This window comes from Plectropomus leopardus, chromosome 4 (assembly GCF_026936395.1).
Source record: "Plectropomus leopardus strain MGB_pleo_1.0 chromosome 4, ASM2693639v1, whole genome shotgun sequence".
Classification (NCBI taxonomy): domain Eukaryota; kingdom Metazoa; phylum Chordata; class Actinopteri; order Perciformes; family Serranidae; genus Plectropomus; species Plectropomus leopardus.
Window position 1 is genome coordinate 29,037,397 of NC_142179.1, and position 14,139 is coordinate 29,051,535.

The window sequence follows — 14,139 nt, forward strand, 5'->3', positions numbered from 1 at the left end:
TCAAATTTTGACATTTTTGCCTTACTATAGTCTTGGATTTTTGGTCATTTTTTTGACATGCCAAATTATGGTGTTTTCGACCTTTTTTGCAACTTCCTATGCTATGGCGTGTCTTAGCAGGCTTTAATACGTTGTTTCCAACTATTTTGAGCTGTTTTTGGGACATGTCAAATTTTGACATTTTTGCCTTACTATAGTCTTGGATTTTTGGTCATTTTTTCAACTTGCCAAATTGTGGTGTTTTTGTGTTTTTTTGCAACTTCCTATGCTATGGCGTGTCTTAGCAGGCTTTAATACGCTGTTTCCAGCTATTTATAGCTGTTTTTTGGACATGTCAAATTTTGACATTTTTGCCTTACTATAGTCTTGGATTTTTGGTCATTTTTTCAACGTGCCAAATTATGGTGTTTTTGTGTTTTTTTGCAACTTTCTATGCTATGGCGTGTCTTGGCAGGATATTATAAGTTGTTTGAAGCAGTTTTGAGCTGTTTTTGGGACATGTCAAATTTTGACATTTTTGCCTTACTAGACTATAGTAAGGCAAAAATGTCAAAATTTGACCTGTCCCAAAAACAGCTCAAAATAGCTGGAAACAGCTTATTATATCCTGCTAAGACACGCCATAGTATAGGAAGTTGCAAAAATGGCTGAAAACACCATAATGTGGCATGTTGAAAAAATGACCAAAAATCCAAGACTATAGTAAGGAAAAAATGTCAAAATTTGACGTCCCAAAAACAGCTCAAAATAGCTGGAAACAGATTATTAAAGTCCACTAAGACACTCCATAGCATAGAAAATTGCAAAAATGGTCAAAAACACTGTAATTTGTAAAATCGAAAAAGTGACCAAAAATCCAGGACTATAGTAAGGCAAAAATGTCAAAATTTGACATGTCCCAAAAACAGCTCAAGACAAGTGGAAACAACTTATTATCGCTTTACAAGACACGCCATAGCATAGAAAGTTGAGAAAAAAAGACAAAAACACCATAATTTTGCACGTTGAAAAAATGACCAAAAATCCAAGACTATAGTAAGGCAAAAATGTCCAAATTTGACATGTCCCAAAAACAGCTAAAAATAGGTGGAAACAGCTTATTAAAGCCTGCTAAGACATGCCATAGTATAGGAAGTTTCAAAAAAGGTCGAAAACACCATAAACTGACATGTCGAAAAAATGACCAAAAATCCAAGACTACAGTAAGGCAAAAATGTCTAAATTTGACATGTCCCAAAAACAGCTGACGACAGATGGAAACAGCTTTTTATCGCCTGCTAAAACACTCCATAGCATAGGAAGTTGCAAAAATGGCCGAAAACACCATAATTTGGCACGTCGAAAAAGTGACCAAAAATCCAAGGCAAAAAAGTCAAAATTGGACTTGTCCCAAAAACAGCTCAAAACTGCTTCAAACAACTTATAACATCCTGCCAAGACACGCCATAGCATAGAAAATTTCAAAAATAGACAAAAACATCATAATTTGGCACCTTGAAAAAATGACCAAAAATCCAAGACTATACTAAGGCAAAAATGTCAAAATTTGACATGTCCCAAAAACAGCTTAAAATGGCTGGAAACAGCTTATTATAGCCTGCTAAGACACTCCACAGTATAGGAAGTTGCAAAAATGGCTGAAAACACCATAATGTGGCATGTTGAAAAAATGACCAAAAATCCAAGACTATAGTAAGGCAAAAATGTCAAAATTTGACATGTCCCAAAAACAGCTCAAAATAGCTGGAAACAGCTCATTAAACATGCTGTATTATAACGTGTGGACATGCTATTCTTTGTTGTTTTAATCAATTTCTTTGACGTCATATTTTCACAGTTTTTACCATACTATACTATGTGATTTTGAGTTGTTTTTTCCACATGCCAAAATATAATGGTTTTGCTTTTTTGGGTAGCTTTGTCAACATGCTACACTATAACGTGTCTCAACATGCTATTCTATGTTGTTTTCAGTCCATTTTTGACATGTCATACGAACAATGTCATGCTGAAATGCTGAAAACAACGTAGAATTGCATATCGAGACACATTATAGTTTAGCATGTTGAAGAAACAACCAAAAACATCATATTTTAGCATGTCGAAAAAACAACCTTAAATCACACTGTATAGTATGACGAAAAATGTCAAAATATGACATTTCAAATAAAATGCTGAAAACAGCACAGAATAACATGTGAAGACACGTTACAGTGTAGCACGTTGGAAAATCTACCTAAAAGAACCAAAAACATGTCAAGAATGGGCTGAAAACAACATAGAATAGCATGTTGAGACACGTTATAGTGCAGCATGTTGGAAAAACTACCCAAATCAACAAAAAACATCATATTTTAGCATGTTGAAAAAACAACCAAAAATCGCATAGTATAGTATGTCAAAAAATGTCAAAATATAACATGTTATAGTTTGTCAAGTTGAAGAAACAACCAAAAGAAAACCAAAAACATCATATTTCAGCATGTTAGGAAAACAACCAAAGATCGCAAAGTTAAATATGGCGAAATTGTGAAAATATGAAATCAATACAGAATAGCATGTCAGGACACGCTGTGGTGTTGCATGTTGAAAAAACTACCAAAAACAACCAAAAACAACAACAACAAAAAAAATTGCACAGTACAATATTTCAAAAATCGGCTAAAAACGTGTCTCAACATGCTATTCTATGTTGTTTTCAGAATTTTTTTACATGTAATTTTTTAACATTTTTCGACATAATATACTATGTGATTTTTAGTTGTTTTTACCACATGCTAAAGTATTATGTTTTTGGCTGTTTTGGGCCATTATTTCAACATGCTAAACCATGGTGTGTCTCGAAATGTTGTTCTTTGTTGTTTTCAGCCCTTTTTTTGATAAGTCATGTTTTTACCCTTTTCACCATACTAAACTATGTCGTTTTCGGTCATTTTTCAACATGGTATAATATGATGGCTCTGAAATCGGTGTGTTTAAAAGCTAGTTCAAAAGTTAGCGTATGTGCTAAAATGATCAATAATGCTCCTTGTTTACTGTAGGAAATACATTTGAGGTTTGTAAATTACAGTGGTTTATCTGTCGCAAGTATTGTCATTGTTGTATTCATTTCCAACTTCTTTGCCAAAATAAGTTGAGCTGAGCTTTTTCTTTTTTAGTAATAAATGGGTGTTTGTGATAGATGTCATTTCCTTTTAAGTTAAATGACACATGCAAGCGTTACAAAATATCAAATTTATTTAGATGTTTTGTTTTCTTTTAGTTTTCCGTTTTTTAGAAAAGATTGCACATGCACACCCACACAATAATTTGTAACCATCAATATAGGCTGATAATTCTTATCATAAAGCTAGCACACAATTGCAGACTTTAAAACAATATGGTCTTCAAGACACCATGGGGAAAGCTTGCACTGTTTGATTATAAAGTTAAATGTACAAAAAAGGCAGTTTGAAAATCAAGTATAAACATTTAAAAACAATTTTACAAATGGACAAAGTACAAAAAGAGCAACAGTCACTCAAAATGAATAGAAGCAATGTCTGAAGACATGGTCCATAAATAGGAAAAGGTGTACATCAGTTTACCGCAGGTCAACATGGCTGTTCGGCCGAGAATTGTACAGAAAGTATTACAGAATGTTTTGCATACATTCTTTTTTGGCAGTTTCAGTTCAACTCTTGTGTGTAGAAAAAATAGGCTAGATTTAGTTTAAATACATGAGGATGAAATGGAAAACAATGTGTGAGGAAAGAAAGGTGGACTCGTTTCATTTCACGCACAAAGACGGGACATCTGCACGATCCGTTTGGGCAGCTTTGAAAATACATTGGCTTTCAATTCATCATACATTCACTACTCTACATTAAGGTGTAGATATAGATATATATATTGATATACAGTACTTGTATCCTGCACCAACCGAACTCGGGACACACTGAACAGGCATCAATGACAGATTGGCTTAAATAAACAGATTTCAGATCTAATAAATTTCGGGTTGGAAGGGTAGAGGGGTAGCGTAGAGGTAGCCTTGTGTTTCACCGGTAACTACTGTGAAAACAGTCAAACCTTTAGTCTTCCAGTAAAGCCCAAAAGTGTTGCATGTTATGAATCAAAAGCAGTACAATAACAGGACTTAATTTGCTGATGCGATTTCACAAAGATTAAATACTTACATTTGTTCTTTAATCTGCTTAATATGGTTTCCATTGTAGAGTAGTCATTGTTTTAAATCAGATGTGCATCAGTGTGGCATTGAAAATGATACTCAAATTTTAAAAAGTCCCTTCATTCACTCAGTAGCCTCAAATAGATATGCAGAGATTTTTTTTTTTTTAACATACCTATTTTGTTTTCCAAAATAAAATCTTTCAGGGAGGGCTTAACTATAGATGATGGACAGTGTCAACACAGGAGTTCTGGAGGGTTAAATGTAAGCTCTGGTCCAGTGGAAATCACGACAGTCACACAATACCCTGCACAGCACAAGTCAGGATTAACATCCGCAAACAGATTTTATGAACATAAATGAATAGTAGGCATAGAACTGCACGCTCTACTGGGCAAAGTACTAACCAGTGTGTGATTATAAGGCAAATACATGGAGGTTGGAACTACTCAGGCTGATTTGGATGCAGAGACCCTGTAGTAGGTACAGTATGTGCTTGTTTATTCAGTCTCTGACATGTTTTTGTGGGGGAAAAACTTGCCTCTATCACAGCTTGTTGAGATGGAGCAGGAGAGTTAATTCAGCTGATTTGTCACAGTATACTGCACAGCGAATCTGCCGCGCCGTATTAAAGTACTGCATGCTCCACACTGAGCCCATCACATTGCATGCACTCTCAAGGGGTCAGGAGGGAATGTGCTGAAGTAAAGCATGCAAACCTCTCGTACTATTTATGCGACTTGCTGTTTTGAACAAGCTCAAGTCGAGGCCCTACTTTTTTTCAGATTCAGATTGAGCCCTCGGTGTGACATTCTGATTTCTGTACACAGAGACACTGGTCAGGTTCATTATGTGGTGTACAAATGCCATCAGACTTGAATACCCTGGGCCCTGTCTCTGTCTACAGCAAAACATCAGTCTTGAGACTTGGAGGTAAGATACTCAATACTACATCTGCCGACACCGTGAGGTTTCGGGATTATAATATGAAAAGTGTTATTTAAAATGTGTAGCTAATAATGTGAACAAAATACAATTATTCTAGTATACAACAGATGTACAAGAATAAAGCATTTGCAAAGCTCACAAATGCCACCTGTCCACTGTTAGGTTTGTTTTGTCTTTTTCAGCACTAAAAGGGTGTGGATGACACTCGCTGTGTATGTTGAGAAATTATTTCACAGCGCCAAGTCTTTGCAATAGTGTCTTCCCTTTGGAGAGCAGTCCCTTTTTCTTTTTGGAGGAGTACATGTCCAGTGGGGCCCTGATGGGACTGCCGGGCCCCACGGTGGCAGGGCCAGAGCCAAGGATGTGTGGACGCACTGTAGGAGAGCCTGCTCTTCTGGGCGGACCCGATTTTTCCAATGGAACCTAATGGGAGACCCGTAAGGGACAGTTGAGGGTGTTAAAAAGCCAGCCGTCTCTCACACCTCCAGTCACTACTCCCCTCCTTCTCTTAAGTCCTTTCTGTCTCTGCAGGGCCATCATAGCTCTGAAGTCTACCTCCCTGGATGTTGTCCTGTGTGGTATATATATTTATATATATGTATACATACACACTCCCTCCCCCCTCCCTCCCTCCCAGGTAGAAACCATTTTTTTATGAAGTTGCTAGGAATAAGCTACTACAACACCGAATTTAAGCATGACATTGACTATCTTCCACATCAATGTAAGGTGACATTTCCCAACACTGAATATCAGGGACAGGGCAGTTCCTCTCACAAAAACAGGAAAAATTTGCATTTTGGGACAAATGGGAAATATTTATATCACATTCACTTTCCTTCCCCTTAAATATATATATATAGATATTTACTGATACAACTGGGTTACAGAGAAACTACTAGTCACTATTCCTTTTCTGTAATCATGAGCTAAAAGGCTCCTTTGAATTGCACTTTGGGAAGACACATGGTCAAGGATTCCATTTATATGAGGCTATATTCAGAAATTGTTTGTGTTTTAAACATCAGAACATGCAGCACTTTAAAATTATTCTGCTTCATTTAGTAGTATCCTAACTTTAAAGTGAGACTGTAACTTTTGAGAGAATGGATAAAATGAAAAGTTGAATTCTTCAGAAACGAAACGCACCGTGCTCGGTTCAATAAGAGGCCTTGTTGCTTCAGCTTTACTTGTTCTGACTTGACCATTAGCTCATGGTGGCTAATGTTAGCTAACTTTCGCTAAATATTGCTGTTTAACAAACATAATTGTCAGTTTTCTGACTTGACGACTCCTCACCCCTTGTGCTACTGTCATGATATCCATAGGTGTGGACTCAAGTCACATGACTCGATGACATTAGACTCGATTTGACGAACTAAAAAAAAGTCTTGCAACACAGCTTGCACATTACCACCAATGACTCATGACTTTACTTGCACTCAAGTCCTTTTACTTGGAAAAATTTAAATCTTCACCAAAGCCCAAAGATTTAAAAAGAATGTTATTTAAAAAGTGTGACACTTATCAAAAATTCCTGATCCATGCTATTAACTCCATTAATTCTCTGCATGTTGGGGCGCCCAGTAGCTTAGCTGGTGGAACAGGCGCCCCATGTACAGAGGCTTTGTCCTCGCCGCAGTGGCCGCAGGTTCTAGTCTGGCCTCTGCCCTTTGCTGCATGTCAACAGCCCCTCTCTCTCCTCCTTTCACATTATCGCTGTCCTATCCAATAAAGGCATAAAAAAGACTAAAAATATCTTTAGTCGACATTTCGTTCTCCAGATCCATTTAGTTTGAACCAATCTGACAGCATCCTGTTGGGTTGCAAGAGAGAATCACGAAGAACTAACATCACTGAGCACCAGTCGAGAATGATTAAATAAACAAAATGATACAAAAACTATGCAATGGTCAAAAAAAGCATTTCAGTATGCAAAACTTGAAAATTACAGACAGAGAAGCAACAACTTTAATATTAGTAAATAAAATAGCAGTAATTATTTTTTTGTTGTTTATATCTTACTTTTATATTTTGTTATTAATGAAATTTGGTAAAGAGTGCTGACTTGTTTGGGACTGGAAACTCAAAGTTTAGGACTTGGGACTCGAGTGCAAAGACTTGAGATTTGCATAACAGTGATTTTGTCATCTGATTAGTATTAGCGTCACTTAGCATAGTACTGTTGCAATTCCACGTTATCCCATAAATGCATTTGTAGCCGCCACTCAGCAAAAGCTCCAGAGTCTCACTTTAAATCACTAACTTTTTGTTAGAAGTCTAATTGAATATTAATTTTGGTTGATTTGACAGATTTAACAGATTTGACCAAAATTGAGTTTTTATATTTCATGACTGATTTTGTTTTTTTCTCACCATTTCACATTATTCATTGCATACAAGAAAATGGTGTTGAATTTTGTTGAGAGCAAAAAGCCAAATTACATTCAGGTTGCAAAACAAATGAAAGATTTGTATGCTTTTCTTTGGGTTTTTGCATAGAATTGGCAGGTTTTCTGGATTTTTCTCTATGATGCAGCATGTCATACTGCACTAGTCTAAATGTTACTACAGTTCATTTCACCTGAACTTTTTGATCACTGAAGGTACAACAATGGCCTTTTAGCTTACCATGAGTTACAGCAGGAGACTTATTGCAGGAGACGGACATTGTCATGTACAACACTCAGAGAAACAACTGAAGATACCATACTTCTTGTCTAATGCATTGGCGAGGGTTACTGTCTCCTACCAACAAACAGCATCGAGAGTTTTGGTGAAACAGAGAAGAATCCTAAAAATACCTAAAGGCATAGCAGCACTAAAGGAATGTCACATGAAGTATACATGTTGCATACCAGAAACTAAGGGTACCCATGTCATCTGCATTAGACGAGGGGAGCGTAATCTTGGTATCCTCAGTTGCTCACTTACGTGACGGAAACAGAGCCTTTAAGGTGTGAAATGAACACTCTTCTTCTGTTTTGCCAAGCGGGTGAGGAAAAGAAATGAAAAAAAATATGGTGATGGCATTTCAATAGTTTGCACTATGACAATGGCAAATTAGAACACAAGGAAAGAAATATCTGATGATACCTATTAATATTTCAACAATTGCATTATTTGTTAAACGCAAAAATAACATCACATATTTACATTTAGTAAATAATTATTTCTGAATGGCAACATAGGCTAAGTGACCTTTGCGTGCTACTTTACAAGAAAGCAATATACAAAACAAGGCGTTCAGGAGCAGATACAAAAGTTGTACTACACTAGACTTATCTTTATATAAAATGTTCAAGAATTCATGCATCTGGACTATAGAACATGCTGAGCTACAGACTACATAGTTCATCTTTCAGTACAACAAAACTATTTACTCTATTAGAAATTATTTGAGATCAAACACAGAATATATTCATAAAGCATCTGTTAGAATGCTAAATATGCATGTGCAAAAAGTGTTGCTGTTTTTCAAGACATGACAGAACAAGTAAAAAGTCACAGGAGCGTCCCCCCTCTATTTTACTCTCATTGAGAATGCTTTATGAATACAATAGATCCATGTATTATACAATGCACAACTTCCCCCCTTTCACAGCAGTAAACATGAAAAATAAAAGTACCTCTGTCAAGTATTAGTCTTAAAGTTTTATTTTTTTTCTCATAGATCTTAGACATCTATCTATTTACAGTGTAATGCTCGAAAGTCAGAAATCCCATTGTACTTCAATGAGACACACACACGCACAGACACAGTACTAAAGGAGATAGAGGGAACTGAAAAGAGTAAATGGATGACAGAGGGCTAGTACTGCGAAGGAGCATGTACCCTTTTGGTCTTTATCCGTGCAGGAGTGTCCTGGGGGTATCGAGATGGTGAGTCAGTGAGAAAAACCTCTACATCATCAGGCACTTCTTCTAGAAAGTTGGAAGGAACAAGTCCCTTGTGTCCGTTGAGCTCGCCCTGCGGAGTACACAACAACAGTGAGACCTCTGCTGCGCCGAACTGTAAATGTTACCTTGTAGTTTTCTTAATTTGAGGAAGTGCATCAGAATTTCAAATTAAAGCTGCAAAAGAGTTGAGGAATGTAAAAACACAAGCTTTTATATTTAGCTTTCTATCAAAGAACCACCCATTTTTTTCCCCCACAGCTATCGACGCTAGTGCCCCAACCATGAGTCACCATGAAAAATGAACAGAGTTCTTCTTCCAGTACCAAATAACTTCTCCCTCTCCCCAACATGTGAGTCTCTTGGATAATTTACCAATTAATTAAAGTGGCTTTTGCATTATTTATAAAGGTTACTGGCACCAGTTTTATTACTTCTACTTTGTTTATGAGATACATGTTTATTCCATCAGTTTGGAATGGTTCCTTGCTTTAAAATGCTACGATACCCATGAGCCACAGCCACCATTTCTTGTGGCGAAGCTTCCAGTCAGAGGCGTGAATCAGAGATTTAACAAATTCATATTGCTTTGTCACTGCAATAGGGAACAAATTGCCTCACCATAATTGCCAAATGTATCCACTTTAGCATTCCTGAAGCACACAGCAGACTTTTCAAGCTTGGTGATTGGTCTTTTCTTACAGAAAAGCTCCTTCAGTTTTTTTTTGTGTCCACAGGCTTGTACTTTTTGTGTTTTATCCATTAATCATATTTTTCCTTGCAGAGATTATTCAACTCTTCTGATATCTTTCCTTTTACCACACCAAAACAAGCACAAACAGCACCACAGATAAGAGGGTTCTCGGGTGGACTGTCCCTTTAGGTGTTTGCTCATCATTTGTACTAATGATTCAATTTCATAGAAGCCCTGAGAGTGCTTAATTTAAAGTTTTTTCAACGTGGAGAAACACTTTACTTCCACATGCCCATGATAAATTCTCCGACTCCATGAGTCAGTTTGTGCGTTATTGTGTAAAACTGTACTTACTGTAGTACACCCTTTAAGGATGCATAATGCTCTAAATCAGGCATGTCAAACTGGTCCACAGGGGGGCCGGTGTGGCTGCAGGTTTTTGTGCCAACCAACCAAGAGCACACAGTTTGACCAATCAACTGTCTGAAGACGGAGATCAGTTGATTAAATGAGTCAAGTCTGGTGTGCTGCTACTTGGTTGGAAACAAAACCTGCAGCCACACCGGCCCCCCTGTGGACCGGTTTGACATGCCTGCTCTAAATAGTCAAGGGGAAAAAAAAACAAACATTTGCATAACAGTCATTGAAAAAGAAGTGTTTAGCACTTACATAGTAAAAGCCATCTTCATCTATTTCACCAAAAACTGTGATGACATCACCGGCACAGAAAGTCAGTTCAGCCTGTCAAAGAGGAAAGAGCCTTGAGATATATTTAGACTGTTGTATATTTCTTGTTGTTTACAGCAGAATAAGTGTGCAGGAGACTTTCCAAACATCAAATGTACTGGGGTTTGATGAGTTTGAAATGCTGTGCTTCCTTCTCCAAATCAATGTGATGCATCTTAAACACGAGTGTCAATTCAGTCTCGGAAGACGGACTGTTGCAACTGTAAATGCATCAAACGTTGGAACTTTGAAGACAGGATTGCAACACACTGGGCACGTCTGTCCTATGGGATTTTTCGAGAACACACAAACCAGACATAGCATATGTACAGTATGTAGGAGACAGGTCGACACAAAAGACCAAACCGAGGAGGGGAGATGCTGGCTCAGGCAATGCATGAGGGGCTGTTTTAATGACCACCAGGGACAGAGGGCCGTGGCCCAGTCATCTGAAGCCCACCTCCTCGTTTGCACTCCAACAAACGGGGGAGGAAACACACACAGAGCAGACAGTACCGAACCCTCCTCACCCTCACTCACCTCCTCATTCAGTCTGTTGCCCTCATACTGTGTCGGTGGCAGTGCCAATAGAAAGGTGAGAGTAAGTGAACGGGGGGGGATGGGGCAAAAACAACAGCACGGGAAAGTAATTCAATCGTCTCGCTTACACAGTGCTAACTCCTCATTCAACCTCACCTGACCTGTGCATATTGCCCTGAATCGCACTTAAAGGAATACTTTCACAAAATAATCTTGTCAAGAGATAATCAGCATGGAGAAACATCTAGCCCTCCTCTGTCTGAAGGTAACAGAACCTGCCTACCAGCACCTCTAAAGCTCACTAATTAACACGTAATATCTCATTTAACCTGTAACGAGATTGAAGTGCAAAAAAGCAAGACTATTTCTTGGCCAGGGGGCAAGTCATGTCATCACCATGTCGCTGCAAGGTAACCTAAACCTAAAATTGTAGTGTACTCACTCAGTTTTCATACAGGTCAAATAATGAGCTTTCAAGGTGCTGATTAGCTTTTTGCCATGAGTTACATAAAAAGGTTGCCACTCTCATGTTTATCTATTTAATATCAAGCCAGCAGCTGAGAGCTTAACTTGGGGCCTTTGACACATCAGTCGGCCATCGGTCGTCGGTGAGCATCTGTCACCCTTGTTTTTGCGGTGTGTTCCGCACAGGACCCAAGGCAAGCCCCTCAAGTCTTGCTTTCAATTTTTTCCAGTGGCCACTCGCAGTTTTGCAGTGAAAAAGATCCCCTGCAGCCCAAAAAAGCATTTTCCCCATGGGCCACCACTGTAAAAGAGACATCTATAAAACTGTGACAGGACACCTCAAACTTCAATGATGATGACACTTTCAAGTCTGAATTTATGTGCCGAAGAGGTTTTGTATTAGTAAAACTTTCCTCACTTTTCCCCAAGTAAAAGTGATTTAAAAATCTGTTATGCCATCGCAATGTAAAGTCTACAAGCCAAGTGGGAACTTTTAGGTGGTGCCAGCAAAAGAAACACCACTGCACATGCTAAATGGGCCACCTGCCACAGAAGTAAACCCATAATCTAGAAACTATTATTGGTGTATGCATGAGGCGAGCAACTGGTCTGCCTTTGTCAGCTGTATTTTTGGCCAATTCAGCATCAGAGATGGGCAATCAGAAATCAGCTCTTTAGCAGAAAAGGTTTGGAATTATTTGTGTTATTGTCCACAAGTGCATAGTAAATATCATTTTAACACCAGGTTGTGTTGTTAATGTGCTAACTGGCTAACTAGCATCATGATGGTCTTCCGGTTTCCTTTATGAATGGCGAATACAGACGGCAAAGATGGACAGTTGGTTCCTTTCACACAGGTGTGTAATGTGTGTATTTGTTGGACGTTAACTGTAGTCTTTGGCGTTATGTTCCACTGCGGCTTTTTGGCCGAGATACAGGCAACGTGAAGTAAGACAACAGTCGCCTTCTTCACCACTAGTTCTTTGAGGTCGGTTTAGTGTGTCCAGGCCTTTCAAGTGAAGAGCTAGCTTTTCTCTGTTTTTAACCCACCCTAAACCTACAACTTTAACACTTTGGTTTTTGCGCAGATTCGATAAATGTGGTATAACATTAATCAGTGGGCTTTGGGGAATTTTGACAGAGCCAGGCTAGCAGTTTCCCCCTGCTTCCAATCTTTGTGCTAAGCTAAGCTAACTTCTGGCTGTAGCTTCAGATTTAATAGACGGACACGAGAGTGAAATCTTCTCATTTAACTCAGCAAAAGAGTGAATAAGCCTGTTTCCCAAAATGTAAAACTAGTCCTTTAAAAACTGAACTGACTAATGAAAACATTAAATATTGCTATCTTTGTGTCTGTGCACCTCATAATATGTTGTGCTTTGACAGCTTTAATGCATTTGTTAACATGATGGTGGTGACAGAGAATGGTCAAGACAAAGTGAATAGCTGGAGCCACAGGAGGGCAGTACCTCTACATCTACGTTAGGGGAGCTCTCTCGGGGGTCATAGTCGTACAGAGCCACCATTCTGCGCGTTGACATCGGATGTTGACGGCCACTCCGCCTGTTCCTCTCTACAAAAAGGAAAAGTCAGAGAAGACAGATAAGACACTAATCGGTGGGAATAAAGTCATGACCAGTGAAGATACACAACAGCCTTGCAAGTTCAACAAACTTTAAATTTTATCATCTGGCTTGCACTGTAATTTATTCTTAAGTTCATCAAAGTTAAGCTACATGGCAGCAAATACAGTGGAAATTAGCAAAAAGCAGGGAGCAGATGAATAAGGATGGTGAGAATTGAAACAAAGCAGTGAAGATGAAGCAGAAGAGCATCACACTGGACACAGACCTCTCTTGGACTTTCTGGACCTGCGATTTATTGAGCGGCCATCTTTGAAACGGTCACAGTTCACTTTACAGGAAAGCAGAAAAACACAATTAAGTGGGAAGAGTATAAAAAAACAAGAAAAGGATAATTCAGTAAAGCCGTAAGTTGGTCAGATAGACGCAGAGGGTATAAGAGCAGAAAAAGACAGTGAGATTGTTCTGGGGGACAATGATGTCTCACCTAACTTCTCCACAGGAGTGTTGAGTGGCAGGAAACCCTGTTTGAGGAGCTGTTCCATCATGTCGTCATCCTCAGTTTGGATCTCAGAGACCATGTTACAGGGGATCAGACCCACTCGGTCTCTGACCTCCGCCCTGTAGAAGCCATCAGTGTCTTTATTTCCAAAGACCTAAAGGGACAATAAGTGTCAGGAGACAACAATCAGCCAGAAACAAAGCACAGATAATTGCCTGAAAAAATGTTGGCGTTTGTTTCTGCAAAAATCACATTCATATGTTACTGTGTGGCAGATACATTGACACTTTACATTTCAACAACACTGGTTAACATGCGGTTAGGTTTAGGCATAAAAAACACTTGGTAATAGTTGGAAAAAGATCAGATTTTGGGTGGTACAATCCCGGCAGGAAAAGCAGCGGTGTCTCCATAGAAAGTAACTACTTTTTGTGCCTAGAATGCTGCTATAAAAACAGCCATGGGTCACTACAAAACACACAACATACTTTGGTGCCTAAAAACTTTCTGTAAAAAAACAGCAATGAGTGGCTACATAACATCTACATTTGGTGGTTTGAAAAAACACACTGGAAACAGAGTTACACATCACTACTAAACACCTGTGTTTGGT

General features: G+C 38.6%; 1 protein-coding gene across 19 annotated transcripts in view; it reads right to left on the reverse strand.

Moving 5' to 3' along the window:
• Positions 1-3,200: 3,200 nt before the first annotated feature.
• Positions 3,201-14,139, reverse strand: part of rimbp2b (RIMS binding protein 2b) — a 110,417-nt gene continuing 99,478 nt past the window's right edge. For 13 of the 19 annotated variants that reach the window (XM_088077032.1, XM_088077030.1, XM_088077027.1 and 10 more), the window contains 8 exons: positions 13,512-13,680; positions 13,293-13,355; positions 12,911-13,014; positions 10,977-11,003; positions 10,380-10,451; positions 8,955-9,089; positions 8,054-8,098; positions 5,402-5,542 (listed from right to left, as the gene is read on the reverse strand). In XM_088077032.1, coding sequence (XP_087933158.1) covers positions 8,072-8,098; positions 8,955-9,089; positions 10,380-10,451; positions 10,977-11,003; positions 12,911-13,014; positions 13,293-13,355; positions 13,512-13,680 — 597 coding nt within the window. In that variant the 3' untranslated portion in view covers positions 5,402-5,542; positions 8,054-8,071. Of the gene's footprint in view, positions 5,543-7,977; positions 8,099-8,954; positions 9,090-10,379; positions 10,452-10,976; positions 11,004-12,910; positions 13,015-13,292; positions 13,356-13,511; positions 13,681-14,139 lie in introns of all 19 variants that reach the window. The other 6 variants (XM_088077028.1, XM_088077045.1, XM_088077044.1 and 3 more) reach the window with 3 other exon arrangements.